General features: G+C 33.7%; 1 protein-coding gene across 1 annotated transcript; it reads left to right on the forward strand.

Annotated features, from left to right (window-relative positions):
• Window positions 1-4,635: 4,635 nt before the first annotated feature.
• On the forward strand, window positions 4,636-6,050 carry LOC129313757 (probable disease resistance protein RPP1). Its single transcript, XM_054957124.1, has one exon. It carries the CDS (start codon window positions 4,636-4,638, stop codon window positions 5,788-5,790), a length of 1,155 nt encoding a protein of 384 aa, XP_054813099.1. The 3' UTR covers window positions 5,791-6,050.
• Window positions 6,051-23,616: the final 17,566 nt, after the last annotated feature.

Genomic DNA, 23,616 nt, shown 5'->3' on the forward strand with positions numbered 1-23,616 from the left:
GGAAAGATTTTATGAGACATGGAATTTATTTTGGATATGATCTACACTACTGGGTGCATTTGAATTTTCTTTTCTTTACGCCATGGAGATAAAATTAATGAAATTTAATGGTAAGGATTGAATCTTAAAAATTAAAAGAGTATCCAAGGGCTATGAAGAAATAAGATAAGTAAGTAATTATCAAGGTTCATTAATGGCACAATGGGCATTTTCAATCAAGAAAAATTAGAGGACTTTTACACTTTTTTTTAAATCTGTTTTCTAACTGGCTCTTTTTGAATTCAATGGTTGAGATTTTTCTTAAACTCTTTACCCACTCTTCTAGTCATTGGATCAATTTTCTTAATTCTTCACCCACACAACTGCCACCTCCATTTAGGCAGCTCTCTCCTCTCCTTTTCTTTTTGTTTTTCAATGATTTTTTATTTATCTTTTTAATTCAAAGGCTTATAATTATTTAGTTTTAAATGATTCTAAGTTGTAATATTAGAAGATAATCTAATTTTAAGTTGTAAATATTTTAAATCTTGAATTAGATTAATATTTGGATTGATTTTGTATTAAATGAATTTCTAAAATTTATGTTTATACATCCTTGCTTTGCCAATTAAATTAGTGATTGAGTTCTCATTGTTGATTTAATCATCATTGTGGTGTTTGTTGCAAATTTAGGTGTTCCTTTTACCTCTTGATTGTTCGATTGAGTTGGTAATTTATTTAATCATTCAATTAAAAAATTTAAATATATTTTCCAAAATTATTTTGAATTAACCATCATTGGTTTTAATGGATTTAATTTATTTAATTCATAGTTATGGCATTTGCTTCACTATAAGTTCTCTAATGGATTAATTGTTAAACTTTGTGCTTATAGGTTCCCTTTGCTATAATTAGGTAATTGAATTTATTAATTATACTCTTCTCTCATTTTCCTTTTGTCTAACTAATTGAATTGAGTTAGGAAAGTTAACTCCATATGATGTCCTAAATTGTCCCCTTTAACACATTTGAATCAAACTTTTCTTAATTTTTGATCAATTATTCCTTTTTGTCACTTAATTAATTTCTTTAGCTTTCATTTCATTTTTTTTTTGAAACAAAAAACCCCCCAAATCATAATTTAGTGCTTATGCATTGCATAATAGAATTTAATTGTTATAGTTTAGCTTTAGCATCCATTTAGGAAGTTTTAGTGGCATAAATTGCATTTTCTCACTTGCATTTTAGAGTAGAAATCTAGCATTTTGTTTTAGATTTTTTTAGTAATTAAATACTTAGAATCAACTTAAGATAGCCCTTAAATTGCTCTTTGGAAAGAATGACATAAGGTTGGCTTATACTATATTAAGTTAATTTTAGTTTAATTGAGTGCTAACACAACTTAGGCATCCATCAGGAAGCCAAAGCAAAAAGAAGAAGAGACAGTATGGGGAGATTCTCATCCTCTTTGGGTCATAGGGGTGGTGTTTCAAAAAAGCATAGTTATAGCTCAAGCAGTTCTAGAGTTTCAGGGAGGAAGAGTTTTCCTAAAGGTTCTCTAACCTATCGATTCAAAGGGGCTTAGTGCATTAGAGTAGTGGTATTAAATGTAACATCCTGAGCTTTAAAGCTGGAACTTAACTGCTAATTAAAGGATGATTAGTAAATTAAGTTATTAATTAAATTAATCATGTTTTTGTGTGGCTAATTGACATTTTGGATTATTAATAGCCTCATGATTAGGCTAGAATGAAAGTTGGGTTATATCGGGTCAAAATGGGAGAGTAAAAATGGAATTTTACTCGCTGTGCCATATGCCATAGCATGTGCACCATTTATTGTGACGCATGGCATAGATTCAGCATAAAGACTTAAAAATGATCAGAAATAAAGGAAAAGATAGCAAAAGCTTAGGTCATGAAGGAGAAGGATGAAGGATAAGGCATGGATTTGGGCAAAGTTAGAAGCTTGTTTGGACCTCTAATCATGTGGTAAAATTAACCCATAATGTGTATTCATTACATCACTTGTGGAAAGCTAATTTTTGGTCAAGATGTGTTAATTTGTGTGTGTTATGAGATGTATGAATAATAGCATTGCACTTGTATATTATGTAGATTGGAGTATTTTAGCCTAAAGTGGATTCTATTATGATACTTGTGGAAAAGGCTAAAGTGTAAGCTATTGGTATTTGTATATAATAATGAGGATTGCATGTTATAGATTGCGTAGATTTGGCTAAGTGGTGAAATTTGGAAACATGAACATGTAAGGGCCTGGTTTGTGTGAATTTAGGGTATAGAGTGGTCAAATCTTGGTTTTAATGTACTATTGATTGTTTAATTATGTAATCAAGTGCACAATGATCTATTAGTGATGTAAGCCTCAAAATGGGTTAATAGTATAAGTTTTAAGTTTCGAGTCTTGGATGCTTGAAAATCATTTTAAAATCTAACTTTAGCATTTGGGTGTCTAAAATTCTTATATGGTATCAGATTAGAGCGAAACTTGTACCATCAATTAGCTTATCGAATAAGCTTTATGTTGGAACTTGAATCACTCTAATTGAATGTGAAAATGACATATGTTGAAAGTTCACCTTGAAAAATTGTCATGACAACACTGTGTTATCATGAAATAGTACATGCGCCACAGCATGCCAGCATATGGCACAACAGCAAAAATAAATACTCTGTGCCATATGCCGCAGCTTATGAACACCCATATTGTGGCATATGTGTTATAATGTATTAAAATGACATTTTTGACCCATTTTACTATGTTTTAATTGCTTTTGTCTAACATTCTTTCCAAAAAAATTTAAATATCAATAAGTTTGAGATCAAACTATTTATTTTAAGGCTGACAAAAAAAATTACATATTTAAAAGGTTTTTCTTGAAATCCCAAAGGTTTTCAATTGTATTTTAAATATTTAGTTAATTTAATATGAAATGTAGACTATTCATATTAAATCTTAACTATCAAATTGATAAGGATATTTATTAAATTTTTTTTTACAATTTTTATATATTTTTTATTTTAAAATTATAAATTAAAAATAAAAATTAAAAATATGAGAAAGCATACATGAGATGAATGTGTTTTGAATAATGGAGTAAGTTGAGAGGCAGAGGAGCCTCTGTGGACTCTAAAATTGTGAGGATGTTGTTACTTTACCTTATTTTCAATCTTCTAGGTAGCATCATTAGGCTTCATTTTCCAATTCACGCTTACCAAATTCCACAATAATTATTCACAAATCTTTCGCTATAAAAAAAATATATATATTCACAAATCGACTTTTATTTAAGCCCCATCTCATCTAGACTCTCCAATTCATCACTTCATGAGAAAGTTTAAATGGGTCAAACTATGGGTCCTTGCAAGTCAATTTACTTATTTTAATATTTTAATAAAATTTAATTATAAATAATTTAGTTATATCAAGCAGGCCGATCAATGACACTGGATGGTTTGATTAGGAAAATAAGCTTTTTTATAATTTTTTGTTTTTAAAACTTATTCCAAAAAATTATTCTACAGATTTTTTATTAAAAAATTTTGTAAAATAAGCCAGAGAAAATTTTAGATAAGTTAAGTTGTAAGTAGCTTATTTATTTATTTTAATATTTTAATAAAATTTAATTATAAATAATTTTTCAAATTTTTTATATGTATTCTTTTATTATGAATAATCATATTTAAAATAGTGTTCGACGTTAAATAGAAACACTATTCCTGATAATTTTTATAAATAGTTTAATCATTCAAACAGGCCCAAGTTTTTGGTTGCTGAAACATGGGATGCCGTGGCAAGATATGGGACGCTGAATGGATTAGATGGTTTGGATGGGCGTGCCGCCGTGACGCTGAGAGGATCCGGACTGAAAAGAACAAGTCAACCAGCCCGTTGACGCCATTTTCCCGTTCTTCTGAAGTGTGGCTGGCCAGTTTCTTTGTCGGCGAGATGCCCTGCACCCAACCTGCTAATTGTGCAACGTTTTGATCTCTTGCCCTCTGATCATGTCGATCCGAATAAATCCAACAAAAACTATGCCCGCATTTCTGGGTCGTCTCAAAAACACCATCGAATCCTGTCCAGATTCTTCATCAAAGAGCGAAATGATGAAGATTATCGACGATCTGATGCATAATTACCCCGCAGTGAAGCTGTGGGAAGAGGAGCTGCTAGATCGCTTTTCGGACTTGGATCGCCATCATCGCAAGATGGAAGGCTCGGATTCAAGCGCTATCCCTGAAGACCTCACTCTGATTGCCAAGGAACTTCGCAAAGACCTCACTCTGATTGCCAACGAACTCTGCAAAGACCATGCCGCGAAGACCCACAAAAATCAGACAAATAGTGGCGTAGGAACGCCTAAACTGCAGAACGCCAAGTCTTTCGCGCCATTATCTGAACCGGCGCGGAGGATTATACAGGATGCAGACAAGAATCCAATCTTCAAGTGTCTTCGGGCGAGTTATGAACTTCTCAAAAAAGACCTGAAAGACTGTTTACTGCTTCTGGCAATTTTTCCTATATGCTGTTCTAAAGAAAAGGCTTCTTATTTATTGGTGGATTGGCGAAGGGCTGGTAACAGATGAGGAAAAAGGCGAAAAAATATTTGATGACCTTTTGGAACTTGAGTTAATTATGCCACATCGAAATGATAAATGCCCTTTAGTAAATAAATGTCAGATCCATCCTTGGATCCGTTACATGTTGATCATTGTGGCCGAAAAGGCCAAGATTTTGAGCTTGGACGACGGGATACCACGTTTTGACACTGATAAGGACCCTCATCGAACTTGTTTGATAGCTGAACGATCAAATGTGACGAGTAAAAATGGATCCGAGATGGAGAATTTGAAGAGCATTTTTAATGTAAACCAGAGCTATCTTGATCTTCAACTTGAATGGTTTGCTAAACTGAAGTCATTGGAGGTGCTTCAGCTGGGTCGTTGGCTGGTTTCTTCTACCCATCACATTGAAGTTCGGAGTGAATCGTTCCTAAAAGGTTTGAGGACTCAAAAGGGGCTCAAGTATCTTAGCCTCCGTGGGGTTTCCAGAATCACAGAACTTCCTTCCTTCATTGGAGAACTGGTCAGCCTTGAGATTCTTGACCTCAAAGCTTGTCATAATCTAGAAACTTTGCCAGCAGATATTGTATCTTTGAAAAAGCTCACACATTTGGATGTGTCAGAATATTACTTGCTGGAAAGTATGCCAAAGGGGCTCGGCAAGCTTCTTCGGCTCCAAGTACTCAAGGGATTCATAATAGGCAGTTCACAGGAGACTACCATCGGAATAGAGGATCTTCGAAAACTAGAGAAACTTGAGCGACTAAGTATTCATATTGGCAGTGAGTCTGTTATTAATAATGAATTTAAGAAGTTGGAGGGTTTAAGAAATGTCAGGTGCCTCGAAATATCTTGGGGCGTGGTAAGAGAAGATCAATTTCTTAGAGAGTCTCTCCATTTTCCGCCAGGGTTGGAAAAATTGCATCTTCAAGGCATTCCTCACGACACGATGCCAGAGTGGTTAAATCCTAGCCGACTGGAAAATCTGGATAAGCTATACATAATGGGAGCCAATCTCGGCAGTTTGGGACAAGTCCAGACAGAGGAACAACACTGGAATGTGAAATATTTGATCCTCAAGTATACGGACAAGCTGCAGATCGACAAACAAACAGTAAGGAAATTGTTTCCTTCCATTGAGTATGCGAAGAAAGTTAGGTGGATAAAGGGAGGCGGTACGTCCACAACAGCAGGACGAGAACTCATTGATTTTGAGTTGAACAATTGACCCTTCAAGCGAAGCATGTCAAAGACATTGATTTTTTTCTCTTTCCGTTTGTTTGTTCTTTTCTTGCTAATGTTGCTGCTGTATGCATTTTCGTTTTGTTGATCTATTGGGTGTTGTTGAAATCTGGTTTGTTGTTTTTCGGTTGCATGAACTTGATGAATCGGCCACCTAAAATAAATACCTCTCGCTGTAACACGTATTGCTTGGTAATTTACTGGGGCAACAATGTTTTGATCTTTCACTTTCTGAGTTCTTCATTATATGAGTTCTGAATCAATCATCTTCTAGTTCATTTTGCTACCTTTAAATGGCAGGCTGCATCCACAGTTCCATGTTCATCAGTAAGCTTCCAGCGTATGTTTATTCAGAATATACAGGCTTTACTTTTGGAAGTCTTCCTTTGCTGCTCTCTGTTTCTAGTGATCGTGCGGTTGAATGTATTCTTGTGTTTTTCTTCAATTAAATGACGCGTGACTTACCTCTGATTATGCAAATGGTTGAGACCACATCTTTTTCCTGTTGCATTTTGAAGTTCTAACTTTCCCAAGGAATGCTAGTCGTTATTTAATATGAATATTTTCAAAACTAGACCGGATAATAAATTGAAAAGATTAGTGGGTCAAAAGGTCTTATGGTTTAGCCAGTTAGACTAGTGGTTAAACTGGTAACATAATAATGTAAAAACAATATTTAATGTATATATATTAAAAAACGGGTCAAAATAATTTAACTGCTTCTAGTCATGGGTTTTTGATTTGGGTCTTCAAGAACCACTTGAGTCAAAGCGGGCCAACTCAGGTCAACTACTAGAACGAGCTAAATGATTAAATCAGACCGTTTTCTTCTTCGGATGATGGTTCGATTGGTCCAACCATCCGGGTTGATTCAGGTTTGAAAACAATGTACAATATTTCAAAGAGAATTGTAATAGTTGAAAAATTTTAATCCTAATTCATTAACTTAATGAGAATAATTAGTAAGTTAACAAGGTGTGTGGCCAGAGGGGCTTAACTTGGCATAATTGATGTGATTTTAGCCCTAGAAGTGAGTCCAAATCGATGATAGGCCACCTGGGCAAGGAAAGAGGAAGAAAAAGTAAAGAACCATTCTCTGTGCCACACACCATGGCGCGTGGTTGGTTCACTGCAGCACATAGAGACAATTTAAATGTAACGAGCTCCTCTGTGTTATACACCACGATGAAAGGCATTGTGTGCCGCGGTACACGGGCAAAATTTTTGATAAATCAATTCGTGAGCTGCGTGAAAACAGAACAGAAAAAGAGGAAGAAATCAAAAAGCTCAGTTTTGGCTTTGCTAGGGCACGACATTTGGTTCCATTATTGATAGATTGAAGTTTCCAAACACTCAAGGTAAGTTTATGGTGTCTTTTTCTTCCTTTTTCTCCCTCATTTATAATGAGTTATGATAAGGTTTGAGTTGGAAGATAGATTTTCAGTTTATAGGAGTATAGGTCCGATTCTATTGGTTAAAATAAGTAAAATGAGAGTTGTTTAATGTGTTGGAATACCATATTGATGATTTTGAAAGTGGTTAGTCCATAGGAGCATTTATTATCCCAAAATTGATATTTATGAGGTATTTGGGAGAGGTTAATGTGCATTAATGATGATTTGAGATGTTGTTAGTGATAATGTGCATTAATGGAATTCTATAAGCCCATTGGGTATGAATGGGCAGTGATTATGAGTTGGTTTAAGATAGTGTGTGGAGTTTTATGTTGATAAAGTTTCAAGAGTTAGATAATGATGATATTCTTGTGATATGGATGTAAAGAGGTTTGTTTTTGGCACCATTCAAGCTTGTTAAAGCTTTAGGAAGTTGGTATAATGAGGGATAAACTTTTAACCTCTCAAAGGTTTGATGTAACTATAAGAAACTTAATCTTTATAGTTGAATGTTAATTGTATTTATGAAATGTGATTTGTGAGTTAAATTGATAATACATATTGGCAAAGTGCTTGATTTATGAAATGGTTTTTGGGAAAAAAAAACCTTGATTTTACCACCCTTGATGTTTTTACAAAATTGATTGTGATTTATTACTATAGGTGGAGAACTGTATTATATTATGTGTTAAAAGGTGGAGTATTAAGTTATATGAGTTCACATGTTATGAATCATTTGTCAAAGTGCATATTATGTGAAATATGTGCATAACATGATCATTGGAGGGAGTTCACCTAGGGAGAGGAGTAGATTGGTTGAGATCCACGTGGTATTGGCAGTGATTGTTGGAATCGAGAACTAGCCTTAGCACCGACTGTTGGAATCAAGAGGTAGTCCTTGTCCCATGGTTGTTTTGAGATGTTCTATTTGTTCTAAGAGGGACTCAAACCTAACTAATCTCTACCAGTTCATGAAGAGGCTAGATTAGGGGTACGACACCCCATGGTTGTTAGTATTGGGGGAAAACCAGATTACATAAGTGAGTGAGTTCACCCTGGCCCGGTAGCTCCTCATAAGTGGAAAGCTGGGTTAGTCCGTAAAGGATGTAGCCATGTGGTAGCCACCAATTTTGTGTTGGAGGTAACAGGAGGATATAAGGTTGGCATATGATCATGTATATAAATTCGACCGCATAGTTGTTAGTTTTGTGGTCCGGCATGTGTTGAGGGTGCATGGTTGTTATTTTCCCAACCATATGTTATGCTTTTGCAAAATAACATGACATAGTATTTTGTGGCAAGCCCGATCACATGGTTGTTAGTTTTGTGAACCCTGGTTGAGTGTTATGCGATATATGTGCTTGTTTGCCTAAATATGTCTATTTACAATTGATATGCAATTGTATGGGTTAAGTGAAACTTGATTATTAAGTGGTTGTACTCACCCCTCAATTCTCAATATTTTTAAGATCTAGCTCATTGGATCCAAGTTAGGAAAAATATACAAAGGCTTAGGATTTGTGGAGTAATCCTTTATATGCCTCTCTTTTATTACTTTCATGTGTATTTGTTAATGTAATTGCCAACTAGGATTAATTGACATGTTTTATACACTACTTGCATGATTTTATGTATAACTAGTGTATTTTATGCCCTAGGATAGTGAGCTTTAGTTGTGAACCCGTGGATAGAGCCAAAATACTTGTGCAAGTAGAAACATTTGTTTTTTAAGCAATTTGGAATGAAATAGTTGATTTTGTGCAACTTTTCCTCCCCTTTTTGTTTGTGAAAACTGGGGTTGAGTAGTGATTTCATGAGATAAGCATTTTTTATTGTGTGTGGTGCGTTGCACGAGTTTGCAAGAGTCCATTGAGTGTGGTCGAAGGGTTGATGTAAGCTATTGGTATGTGTGGTTGAGTTGGGACACCCTATTTGTGAGATTTTGTGAAAATGTGGTCAAAATAGGTTTTGGTGTCTAAATTTTTGTAGAAAATGAGTTTGAATGTGAAACTAGTGCCATTAGCTAGAGTTAGAAGAAAGCTTCATCTAGACACTAAAACCACATCAATCGGACATTGACGGAGATTCAGGACAAGTCAGAAGTTCATGCCCTGTGCTGTCATATGATAGCACTGATTTATCAAATTTTTTGCAATGCGCCGCGGTGCATGGCACCTCGTGATAGGGATTGTCGTTTGCCTTCAAAATTAAACTAAAGCTAACCCTAATACAATACAGGGCCAACCTTAGGTCATCTTCCAAGGAATGATTTTAAGTCTAATTTAAAAGTTATCTACTAAAATAAATCACCTAAAGTTTGAAGTTGATTAACTAATTGCTAACCTAATTATCTAGTGAATTAAGATGGAAAACTAATCCTAATTTTGAAAGAAGTGGCTTCTCAATTTAAGTAGGAGCCTTAAGGTGTTGTTAATGGAAGATTTCTAGCCTTTAATTAATTATGGCAGCTCACTCAACTCCTCTTCCTTAGCTAAAAAATGCATTTACTTAAGACGACTATCTCAAGTATCTTAACTTCACTAATTTAATTTCCTAAGTGCTATTACAAGCCCTCTAAATAATCTTACTAGCTTAGCTCTAAAATTAACCAAGTGTTTCACTAAAATTCATTCCCAAATGCCACTACCTAAAGTTGTACCTAAGTTCAAGACTATGAAAACTCAAGCAACTCATCAAGTATTCACCACACAATTACATGCTAGGCTAATACAAGACATTCACCCAATGAAATCACATATTATCATGCAAATTCATATAGTGGACGAAATTTCAACAGTACATAGGTCATGAAATTCAACTTAATAATCTTGTTTCAACATTACAAATTATAAACAACCATGTAACTAAAGTCAAAGTGAACCACAGTCAACAATAGTCATAATATTCTAATAGAATTGAAACAAGATGAAGAAATAGTTGAGCTTCGCCAAATAAAGACTTCAAAACTTCTCTTCCATCAACTCTTCCTTAGGATTCTATGGAGACTCTAGCTAGAAAACATCAATAGCACTTTGCTTCCTCCATGAACACAACTAGGCTGTGGCACATGCTTTATGCTTCTTGTTGGATTTAGCTTCAAATCTCTTTCTAGTTGCTTGGGGTTGGTTCAGCCTTAAGAGAAGAGAAGAATGGTGAAAGAATTGAGTGGATTTGATGGTGAAAAGAAGGAGAAATGGTGGCTGGACGTGCTGTATTGTAGAGAGAAGGAGGAGAAAATGAAGACCACTAAGAACAAGAAAGAGAAAATGTAGAAGATGAATGAGATAAGTGTTGAATCTAAATTGGTGCTGAATGGAAATGCTCCTAAGTGTTTCCCATCAGTTGAATACTCAATTAAAAAATAGGAAAAGAAAATAAAAAAATGAGAGCCTTGTCACACTTGCAAGGTGGCATCCTCCTATTGGTTTGTAGATGATTCCAATGTATGCCTAATTTTTCATGTGTTATCCACATCAGTTAAGCTAATTTAATCCCTTAAAATAATCATAATTCATGTGTAAACCATCAGCCATTGACCCCAAGGAGTGTTGACCTCAATTGCCAAATTGATGCACAAGTCACATGCCACCTATGTCACATAAATCACATAATTCAATTAAATAGCATGTGATATAATAAAATTTAATTAATGTTTAGAATTAATTCATAATTAGAAGGGAGAATTAATTAAAATAACCAAGTTTTAGGCTACACAAAATTATTTAAAAATTTTTACACAAAGGCGAATCGAAAACTAGGTCAAACTAAGATACTTAAGAAAGTATTGACTTTTTATTTAGTTACTCCCAAACTAAAATAAATTTTAAAAATATAATTTCGCCACTCATCAAATGGACATAAATAGGACTTTCTCAAATTTTCTTATACATTTTCTCAAAAGTTCATTTTTTAGACCAAAATGCCCCTAGTGTACTAAACCTAGAAACTTAGGCAAAATTCCAAATCTAATGCAATGTGTGCACTTGAAGGTGATAAATTTTTAATAAAAAGGGCCTAATTGAAAAATAAAAGTGGGTAACAAATGTGTTCTATCACCTCCTGCCACGACACATGGCACAGAGGAGGCATACTGCGGCACACGAGCTGTAAGCCACAGCGCATGTATCATTTTCTGTACAAAATTTATTTATAAGTTTTAAAACTCATTATTTGGGTCCCATTTAATTTTTAAGCTTTCGCTTCATTTTTGAAACTCTGATTTGGAGTCCTTAAGTCATATTTGGGATCTAAATTGTCAAAAATTAGGATTCCTTTAAAATAATTTTGAGAAATTCCTTTTATTAAGCTTTACAATTTGGTAATCTTCTGAGGATTAAATCCCGAATTACCATAATTTGGAGTTAGTTGCGGTTTGACCTTAGGGAGGTTACAAGAATTACAAAGTTTTTCTTACTTCTACTTGAAGCATTTTAAATTCAAATTGTGTGTGAAAGAGGATTACAAAGTTTTCTTACTTCTACTTGAAGCATTTTAAATTCATATTGTGTGTGAAAGTCATTTAGTGATACTTGTGAATCTATTTCTTCTCCTGTATGACAATAAGTGCAAATTCTTGGGTAAGTTTTAACACGAAACAGAGCCCAAGATGATTAAGGACAAAATTATTGTGTGGTTTTTTACGAATGCATGAGAAATTCTATGGCTTCATAATAATAGTGTCTGGTCATTGATATTTCTTTTACTAAAGTGATATTATGTCACAGGTTTTACATCGAGAAGCCTTACAAGTGGTATAAGATTTATAAGTGCATAACAAGCCAGTCTTTTAAGATGGGTTTTCTTTTTGGGTTTATGCTCATCATATTGGTACTTTTATTAAAAAGTCAGTGTAATAGAAAAGGACAACCCATGGAGGGTTCTAATTGGCAAGTGGTTGAGTGAAGTGTTGTAGAGTGGAACTATGAGGACGTCGGCTCTTGAGGGGGTGGCATTGTCACGAATTTCACATTAGGAAGTCTCATAAGTGGTATGGGGTTTATAAGTGTAAGGAGTTCTCCCATCCAACATAGAGTCTTTAAGGATAGACTTTCCCTTTAAGCTTGTGCTCATCACATTCTATTTGCCAATCTTGTCTTTATGCTTCCAATCCTTTTTAGGCTTTGATATTGCCTTGGAAAAATTATGTTGAAATCTCATTTAAGAAAATTACTGTAAGGTTTATTAACAACTAAACTAAGGAAACAATGATTTTAGTTCAGTTGTTAATAGACTTTACAATAATCTTTTTTGTATAAGATCTGTATGTAATTTTTCCTATTGCTTGTACTAAAATGATACTATTGCTAGTCTTGTCTTTATGCTTTTAAGCTTTCAGCATCATGCATTGAGACATCCATTGCATCGCTATTTTCTAAAAAGAAAAATTATGAGAGTGTTTCATCTAAGGACCACAATAGTTATTTATTTATAAATCACACCCAAAAAATATGAAATTTCATGGTAGAATTCAAGAGCTTAATTGAAATAAAAAAATGAGGTATAGGTCCTATAAAACATATTTATTTATAAATAAGTCTTGTAAAAATTTAAAAATCATAGCTAGGTCTCTTAAGACCTGAGTATAATTTGAAATTGGGATACAAATATAATAATATCCTTATTAAAACTACATTATGTTAATCAAGTAATTTACAACCACTTTATTAGTAATTTATAAATATCATTTTAATTTTTTACAACTGTAACTTCACATATTCAATAATAAACTAATCATGTGTTACAAGTTCAATAATAATTGCATACAACTATCTCATTAGTAATTTACAATTATCACTTCCATATTTAACAACTATATATTTACATATCTAATAGTTAAATTGATTATGCGTTACCAATAAAGTTTAACACTAACTGTTTACAACTACCTCATAAGTAATTTACAACTATCACTTTAATATTTTACAACTATAAACTTTACATATTTAATAGTTAAACTGATCATGTGTACTATTTACTAACAAAGTCTAACACTGATTTGTAAGTCTCTTATATTGTGAAAATTATACATAAATTCTAGAGGAAATGGCATTAAGGGCCTTAAAAACAGAGTTTATTTTACTTAGGGCCTAAATAAATCTAAAATTGTTCTATAGGCCTTGAGGCTTCAAGTGCAATATTTCTTCAAAGCAAAAATATTATTTTGCCCTTAATGAACAGAAATGAAATTGAACGCAGAGAAAAAATGACAGACGCGCGAGAATGGGTACTCAACTGGAGAATGGGAAGGTTTTTGATCTCTAATGGAGAGGAATAACTTTTGAGGTGCATAGATTTCAAAATCTCTCCATCTTAAGTAGTGCTTTGATGATTTCATGATCTTAACTGGAGGTTTTTAGGTTTCTCACGTTGTTGCAGTAAAAATGAGCTAAGATTTTTACTGTCCTTACTATAGAAATAAGAGGCATCTGTTGTTGCTACATGAATCATTTAAAGGTAGAAATAATTTAAGGTATGTCATTGCTGTATGTCAGTTGCTGGTGAAGTGATGATAGAAATGATCTTCGCTCATTTAATATATACTGGTTTATTTAATGGAAGTATTTAATGGGGGTTTTACATGAGGTAGTAGGATGCATATGAGATGGACTTTTTGTTGTACAAAGTTAAATGTGATATTGTTGAAATTAAAATTTTATTTGTGATTCTACTATTAATATGAGGTAAAGGTTGCTGAATCATTTTGGCCATGAAAGTTTTAGAGTGAATTAGTTGTTGTACAATAATGATGGTTGACTTCTTTATATTGGAGTTTTACATGTGAACTAAATAAAATATGATCTAATACAAAGAAAATCTTCTATCAGAAATGTTAGAGTATTTGTTGTGCAAAAATAAACTTTGAGTTGTTTTTATTAAATGTTGAGTTGTACATTATGTTAAGCCTAGTCTGATGATAAATTAGAATCACATGACGTTCAGGTGAGAATATATGAACTTTGTGTTGTGCATAGTGGATATTATGTTGTGTCATATTTGCCTAACTTGAGCATTCCTTTTGTTAAGACTAGCCTAATGACAAACTAGAATAACATAGACTTTTAGGTGAGAATTTATAAATCTTGTATTGTACATAGTGGATATTGTGTTATACATTATTTGCCTACTTGTGCAATTTGTTGATGAAGCCTAACCTACTAATATAAGCTAAAGGTTGCTAAACTATTAAGTTAGTTCAGGTGAGATATAAATGAACTTTGTGTTGTGCATAGTAGATATTATGTTGTGCCATATTTGCTTAACTTGAGCAGTCCTTTTATTAAGCCTAGCCTAATGATAAACTTGAATAACATGGACTTTTAGGTGAGAATATATAAACCTTGTGTTGTCCATAATAGATATTGTATTATACATTGTTTACCTACTTGTGCAATTTGTTAATAAAGCCTAACCTACTGATAGAAGCTAAAGGTTGCTAAACCATTAAGTTGGTTATGAAAGTTTTAGAGTGGATTAGTTGTTGTACAATATCTATGGTTGACCTGTTAATATTGAATTTTGACATGTGAATTGAATACAATATAACTCCCAATGTGAAGAAAATCTACTGTCAAAGATGTTGGAGTATCTCTTGTGTAAAAATGAACTTTAAGTTGTTTATATTCAACTTTTTGTTGTGTAAAATAAAGTTGGGCTTCTATATGTGAACATTTACCTAGATTAATTTGTCCATTACATCTTAATATAAGAGATGAAAAGTAATTCTAGAGAAAAATTGTTTTGTTTCTTTCATTATAGCGGTGAATTTGTGAGGAGTGTCATGGTGGTATGAAGTATGAGGGTGAAAATGTAATTGCAAGAACCATAACAAAAAGAATGAAATATTTAGAGCTAAGATCATTTATATCTTTAGAAGTTTGCCAGGGTGATAATAAAAATGACATAAAGTTCACTTTTGAGGTTGATTTAAGAACATTCATAGATCTTCTTAATGATGTTAGAGTTGAACAATTGTTTGAATATAATGGAAGAATTGCTCATGTGTATGTTGCTAGACAAGCTACACTTGAAGATGATCCTGAAGAGTAAGTACTAACGTTCATGTTAATTAGGTAAAAAAATGCATTGTCAAGAATACTAGATTATATGTTGTGCAAACATGAATATTTACTTATTTATATTGAGTGGTTAGTCGGGTAAAATAAAAAGTTATTAATACAATGCACTAATAATGTGGTAACTTTTGTAAATACAGGATAGACTAGTTTTTACCATTTTCAGATGGAAGTTTGCTATCTCCTCAGTATTAGGATATTGATTTGGAAGGCTTCAGCTTACCCAACTCTAGAGGAAGCATTTCAACAAAAAGTAGAGAAGATAATTTAGCTATCCAATGCATTCCTACCCCTATTCCAGAGATGAATGCTAGCAAGTGAAAGGATTTGCTTGTTGGAGAAGGACAAACTTTTACTCATGCTATGGTGTTTAAGAAGGCATTATACAAGTATAGCCTAGCGTATAAGTTCGGATATAAAATTCTAAAGAATAAACCAGGTCAAGTTATTGTGACATGTGTAGTTGAGGGATGTCCATGGTATATTGGAGCATGCAAGTTAGGTGGAAAAGATAATAGTTTCTTAAGTATAAGAACTTTCAAGGATCAATATCTTTATTTTGCATGAGACAATCTTGATGTTGCCCATAAAAGCAGATCAACACTAACTTCACCCATAATAATTAATAAGCTGAGGGTTTCCATAGGCAAGTCTCCTAATGATACTAGACGAGACATCTATAGGGAGTATGGTTTGAAACTTAGTTATCATCAAGCATATAGAGGCAAAGAGAAAGCTTTGGCTGAAATACATAGTCAACCAGACGAATCATATATGTTAATTCCCTATATGTGTCAAAGGCTAATTGAAAGTGATTCGACTACAATTGTAAAATGGATAACTGGCCTATACAATAGATTTTAATGTTTTTTCGTTGCATATGGATGTAGCATAAAAGGTTTCATGGAAGGTGCTTGACCATACTATATATAGATGGTTTTTTCTTAAGTGGACCATATAAGGGAACTCTACTATTAGCATGTGCATATGATGCAGATAATGAGATGTTTCCTATGGCATATACCATAGTAGGTGGTGAGATAGTTGAGGAGTGGTCATGGTTTCTTCAAAATATTAAGGACATAATAGAATCGTGAGAGATAACAGTAGTGTCTGACAAACATAATTCAATCGTTAGGGCTATACAAGCAATATATGGTTGTGACAAGCATGCTTTCTATCACCATTATGTGAAAGAAAACTTTGAGTCACAATTTTTGAAAGTTACAAGAGGTAAGAGAAAGAATGGAGTGATAAAGGATGCAGCATTCAAGCTCTTAGATGTAATAGCTTATGCAAGACTCTCTAGTGAGTTCAATGTTGCAATGTCAAATATGATGAATTTCTATCCAAATTTATTTCAATGGCTTTAAACACACGGTAATGTAAATAGATGGGCACTTAGCAAGTTTCCCCATAGGAGGTGGGATAACATAAAAACCAACATTCCTGAGTCCTTTAATTCTTGGGTTGTCAAGGAAAGGAAATATAACATTACTGTTTTTATATACGAGTATAGAGAGAAATTAGCAAAGAAGCTACACAACAGCAAAGTGGCATTGGAAAAATGGATAAATGGTGTTAGACCAAATATGGAGACCAAATTAAAGGAAAATGTGTTAAGAGGTGATATATTGCAAGCAAATTTTTATGCATTGAACATTGTTAGAGTGAAAACATTAAATGGAGATGTGTGAGTAAATCTTGAATTACGTTAATGCTCTTGCCTAGCATGGTAGATGTCTGGACTACCATGTCCTCATGCATGTGCTACCATAAAGCTTTCACATGGCAATATATATCAATATGTTGAGGAATGGTATCATTTAAATTGTCAAGAAAAATTCTATAGCAGTAATATGATCCTGATTGAGACTTTTGACATTCTAAAGCCTGATACAGCAACATTGATAAATAACTTATTACAAACTTTCTTGCAACCGCCTTTAACCAACCGTCCTCCCCGGAGGCCAAGAACAAGGAGATAGAGTCTCAATTCTAAGATAAGAAGATTTATCATTGTTCAAGATGTGGGGAGGCCAGACACAGTTGCAAGACATGCAATAATCCTAAGCCATTATGAGAAATAGTTACATTATACTTTAGTATACATAGGCAATTATAATTATGTATATGGAAGCATTCCTAATTAATATTTTTTTGGGTAATTAGGAATGACAGATATTTTTTGTTTGTATATAAAGAAATAATTGTTAGATGTTTTGGATACAGTTGGTAACTTTTTGTATATGTCAAACTTGAAATATGATGTCAAATTTTATGTGGGTACTTGTTTTAGCACCAAGGCTAGTACCAACATGAAATTCTTATTTGATGTAATTGTCCTTATTAATATTAAAAATGCATGTAATTTTCATTGTCCATTTGTGGATAGTGTCTTGTGCATAGTAGGTGTTCTATCGTGCATGTCTGCGTAGCCATTTCAGCCAAAATAAGTTAACTGAATTACTCAAAATTCATGGACTTTTTGTTATGCATACATGAATATCGTCTTGTGCATAGTGGGTGTTTTGTTGTATATGGTCTGCATAACCTGTTATTTTCTCCAAGCTCGTAGTGAAATACTGAAAATGCATGGACTTTTCGTTATGCATGCATGGACATCATATTGTGCATGGTGGGTGTTCTGTTATGCATGGTCTGCATAGCCATTTCAGCCAAAATTAAGGTTACTGAATTACTCAAAATTTATGTATTTTTCATTGTGCATGCATGGACATCATCTTGTGCATAATGGGCGTTCTGTTGTGCATGATCTGCGTAACCTGTCATTTTTTTCAAGCTAGCAGTAAAATACTAGAAATGCATGGACTTTCTATTATGCATGCATGGACATCGTATTGTGCATAGTGGGTATTCTATCATGCATGGTCTACGTAACTATTTCAGCTAAAATAAGGTCACTGAATTACTTAAAATTCACGGATTTTTTATTGTGTATGCATGGACATCGTCTTGTGCATAGTGGGTGTTCTATTGTGCATGGTCTATGTAACTTGTCATTTTCTCCAGGCTAGTAGTAAAATATTGAAAATGCATGAACTTTTCATTGTACATGTATGGACATCATATTGTGTATAGTAGGTGTTCTATCGTACATGGTCTGCGTAGCCATTTCAGCCAAGGTAACTAAATTCCTTAAAATTCATGAATTTTTCATTGTGCATACATGGACATCATCTTGTGTATAGTGGGTGTTCTGTCATGCATGGCTTGTATAGCCATTTCAGTTAAAACAAGGCTACTGAAATATTAAAAATGTATAGACTTTTTGTTGTACATGCATGGACATCGTCTTCGGGTGTTGTCTTGTACATAATGGAAAAGTTGAGACTTGTAGATTTCATTTCCTTTTCGTGCAAATATATACATAATTTCAATTACAAACAAAAACTATTTCCAAAATACAAAAAAACATCTTCAAATATATACATAATCCTAGTCAGAAAACCTCTACAATCCTAAATTTTTCTTTTTATTTTCCTGTTCTTACAAGTGAAAGTGGATGTTCACAGATGACATTGTTGGGATGTTCCACCATCTAGCATAATATGTCACACCTTATCGCCGATAGTTCTTGTGTTGTGTATCTAGGCATGGTAAACAAAGGATGGTCAACATTGATGGTATTGTTCCAGAATTTTAGCCACATAATGAGGTAAATTCCACAATCATTACTGCACAACAAAGGCAATAAGATATGAATGAATATTGTTTGTGAAAATTTTTTCAACATTATACCAGCATAACTTACTTGTTCTCTTCCTTAAAGACTTGTGGATAGAGTATGTCATTGCTGTACTCCACCTCAAATAGTTCTGGCTTCACCTTGAGCAAAATTGACCTGAAATGCTCCATCTATAAAGGTAAGTGGTCAGCCAATAAACACTAAAAGGTTGACAAATTCAAAAGCAAGTGTTCATAATTTAGAGCGTACAATATTTGCATCCATCATTATTTGACCCTTGTACACTAGATCCTTTAGGGGTTTTTTTGCCAACTTCCCCTTCCCTTTTATTCTTGTTTTTCTTATCTCTTCCTCCTCAGTCACTAATTGCTCAGGATCAATCATAGAATCAAGAATATAAAATTTCATTGTCCTTGGCTCCAAGACAAAGCAAAACCAATGGTTTCTAACAACTATAGGCCCCAATATGAAATCACAGTAGCTTAAGTTATATCCTAAATGCTCAGGGATAATATGCTTTACATTCTCATCTATATTTTAGTGTGATGGATTCTTTATCATCTTAGCCATGAATTTAGCATAAAAAAATATGAGGTGTTACATGAGATGACTGCTCCTTCTGACCACCTACAAAAGTCCTACTAACCATAGTAATTACCTACATGGACATATATAGACATTTAGTTATTCATTTACAGATATGCAGTTATACATATATGGACTTTCATTGTTAAATACAGCTCTAAATTTTTTTTACTCGATTACTTATCCATTGTGCTGGTCCAAGAGAACGGAGCTCACTCCGTGTAAGATAGTAGTCATATATTTAGACAAATATCCTATGGCATCCAACTAAAACAAATAATTATAATGCTTTGTAGTAAAGAACATTTGTTTTTTGAATTTCTTATGACAGTAATTTTCCACTTACTCTCCACCATCCTTTATTGTACACCAATCTATGCATAATCTATATAGCCATTTCTTATCACTAACTTTTCTCTTCTTCTAGATAACAAGTGGCATCCACAGAGATTTAACAATAGCCTTCTTCTTCCTCTTAGATATCTTGATTGGAAGTTTTCCTTTCTCTTTGGTAGCTACTTTATAGTCAGATGCATCCATGTCTAATTTCTCTGCTTCTTCTCCCTCTTGATCTGTATCTTTCTCTTTATCCTCCCCGCCTTCTTGTTTTTCAATTTTTGTGTTTTTAACATCCTCCACCTCTGCTTGTTCTTTTGTCTGTATGTCTACATCATCTTTATCCTTATCATGTTCCCCCTCCTTACCCCCCTCATCGTCCTTGTCATTCTCACCTACCTCACCTTCATCCTCTTCCTCTTCTATAATAGCCCTCTTTGATTGCAACTCTAGCAGCTCATTAGCCATGTAAGACATAACTCTCTCCTATACTTCCTTCATTTCCTACAAAACATAAAATGTGCACTTATTCACAATAATATGTTCATATTTGACAATGAAATGTTCACAAATTAACATTAGCAAAACAGACCTTCTCCATATAATCCTTCACTCTTATATACACATCTTTCATGTCCTACACATCAAAAGGTTTACTTACTTATAACTAAGGGATCCAAAAATACTATTGGGTCAAAAGTATACATACCTTGTCATGAAAGGTAGTAATTAGAGGCAGCTAGGTCGAAGTGCTAAGGTTGGCATCACGGTGGGCTGGGCTTTAGTGTACAACGGGCCATGGCAGTTCTGGTGCTCAACCTTCACCATTTTGTTAACCCTTTCTTCAATCCAATACCCTATTGCATCACTAGCTGGGGGTATAGCTTTATTCAGAGGAAAATTTTAGAAATAGAAAATATAAAACATCAATTCAATGTAAGGATAGCTGTAACAACTAAGGTTCATGAGAATCATAAAAATAACATAGCTTACTACTAAGAAATAGAGGCATCCTCTAATATATTTGGTTCCCTTTGACTTTCTCTCCTTGACATGCTCCTTGTAGAGCTAAATCTCCCAATTCAACTCTTCTAACACAAAAGTAGCCCAATTAAAATCAGACCATGTATTATTTATACATGCCAATACCTTCAATGCCTTATCAGTAACTCAGGGACTTCCACCTGGACACAAAAGAGTTCCAAGTGTCAACAAGAAAAAATGAAACTTGAACTTGTCATTCTCATCGTTTGAAGTGATCTTGTTCTTCAAGTCATTTAATGACATTGATGTATAATCACTCTTCAATTCTACTGCCAACTCCTTGTTAACATTCAAGTCTACTACCCTTATAGCATTAGGTAGCCCTATAATAGCCTACAGGTCCCCTGCTCTTACTAATACCGTTTCCCCCCCTTATTATCATTTTCTGAGTTAGGGGATCATAAGATCGTATGATCTCAGAGCATAACTCTCTTGAGATTTTCAAACCTTCAATATCCAACAACTTAGAAAACCTAATTACCTCAACTTTCTCTTTTAAATGGCCATTCTCTTTTATGAACTCAGCAATTTCTTTAAATTTTGTTAGAGAATATCGAGTGTGGAAAGGAATGTCATTTTTTTTTTGCATTTTCACCTCTTTATTTTCAGTCACCTTCATTCTATATGGCTCCCTCTCCTCTACGCTCATTTCTTTCCATACCTCAACTACAGCCTTATTTGAATCGCCTACCTTTTTGTACTTGTCTTTATTGATCTCTAAAAATTCTCTTTTAAAATCATGCCATCCCGCAGTTGATATTTCCTTTTGTGGTTTGTTGGAAGCCATTTTATGCTTTGCACGTACACAAATTAACTATGATTAGCAAAAGAGAAAATAATGAAGGATAGCAAAGCACAACATGCATTAATATATACTCCATTCACATAATTATACTACAAGCTTACAAGTATTTATGTAGTTGCTCACCTGTCGGCTTTGAAGAATACGAAAGGGATATAGAAAGGTGAAAGCTAACTTGTGCATTTACTAATAGTGACCTAATTTGAGAACTAAAAGCAAACGAGAAAAATATAAAGAAAGATTCAGTCGTCATTCACTACTCATTGACCAATAGAAAAAGTAGATTCTATCATGCTTGAGTAATCTACTAAGTACCCAATTCAACATAGAATGGAGAAATAGAGAGCTCCATGTTGAACCATTTCAAGATTGATTATGTTGAATACAGATTTACCTTCAATGAATATTTAAAACATTCAACAACTAAATAATCTGAATTTTCTATAGCATTACCATTATCTTAACCTTACCTCATGACTAGAGTCACTAATAGGAGAAAATATCTCAAGCAATTGATGACTACCTTATATCCTTAAGAGTAAGTTTGTTGATTCGCATGTAGCAAAAACCCTTCTCAGGGATATTCCAATACTTATTATAAAAAGTAAGGCATTATCATCGAGCCAAAATATACCTATAGGCTAAACATAAAAGATAAGTAGCCATAGTCTTTTGCACATGGTTTTGCTTTTTTAAAAGCTTAGATAGTGTACCAAGTATTCAACTTCCCTTTCTGCATTGATTAATTTCAAGTCCTTAATCTTTTCCTCTCATCTCCTAGGTTCAAAAGCTTAAACAACATAAACTTGTTGTACAAGACTACAAATTAGACATGGCACATAGGATAAGGATGAGCCATAATAGCTAAGTGTAGATAACAAACACTATAGAAAAACTTATAGGTAGAAGAAATAAATAGAACCGTAGCCTATTATAATATTAACAACACACATTTATCGTTCATAGCGAAGCAATAGTACACATCAAAGAAATGAAGCAACATCCTAGCTAATGGGTTAAAAAGGCTTTGAGTGGACACCATTCTCTTGCAACATTTCATGAAGATAATTATGGGAATGAAGTAATCTTTAAAATTGTTAGATAGAGGAGTTATTTGATTTAGCTAGTTACATTATTTACTTTAGACGGAGGGAAGGCAATATATGCTAATGGTATAAATCATGGAAAGCCAAAGTGCAAACTACCAAACTACCATATGTAGAGCGAAGAAATTAAGAGTTTGAGGCAAACAATAGAAGAAATTAGTAAAGTTGCAGACACCAGGGACTTAATGTTCAGATGCAGAGAGACAACGAGAGACTGGATTTGACCGTGTGAGGATGAGAGCTTTAGATGACAAGAACGAGACTTCGAGAGAAGCTTAGGGTCAAGTTGCAAGAGCATTGGTGATGAATGATACCGCTGAAGAATGGATTAGGCTAATCGCGAGCAACAGTGAAGAGAGCACAGCAGCATAGGAAATGACGAGCACTACTGGAGGAATGATAAACAGAGAACAAACAAGGAAATGAGAAGCTTTCTTGAATGGTGGTGGAATGAGAAGCTTCGTGAGTTTTGTTTCTTTGGTAAAGCAAACAGAAGGAAGGAAAATAGTGAACAAAGCTTTGTCAGTTTCTTTTCTCTAAGGGGTTCGCATAGATTTTCTGATTCAAATCAAACAAAGGGCAAAATAATATTTTTGCTTTAAAGAAATATTGAACTTGAGGTCTCAAGGCTTGCAGAGCAATTTCAGATTCATTTAGGCCCTAAGTAAAATAAAATTTATTTTTAGGGCCTTTAATGCCAGTCTCTCTAAATTCTACTTATCTTTCTTATCTCCGAAAATCACTCCATTATCCTATTTTAAAAT

Source organism: Prosopis cineraria, unplaced genomic scaffold (assembly GCF_029017545.1).
Source record: "Prosopis cineraria cultivar Desert tree isolate PC_DT_omini unplaced genomic scaffold, ASM2901754v1 PC6, whole genome shotgun sequence".
In the NCBI taxonomy this organism is placed as follows: domain Eukaryota; kingdom Viridiplantae; phylum Streptophyta; class Magnoliopsida; order Fabales; family Fabaceae; genus Prosopis; species Prosopis cineraria.

What these genes read in the sequence shown, in the direction of transcription:
- LOC129313757 (XM_054957124.1), top strand. Translation starts at nt 4,636, where the DNA reads ATGCCACATCGAAATGATAAATGCCCTTTAGTAAATAAATGTCAGATC.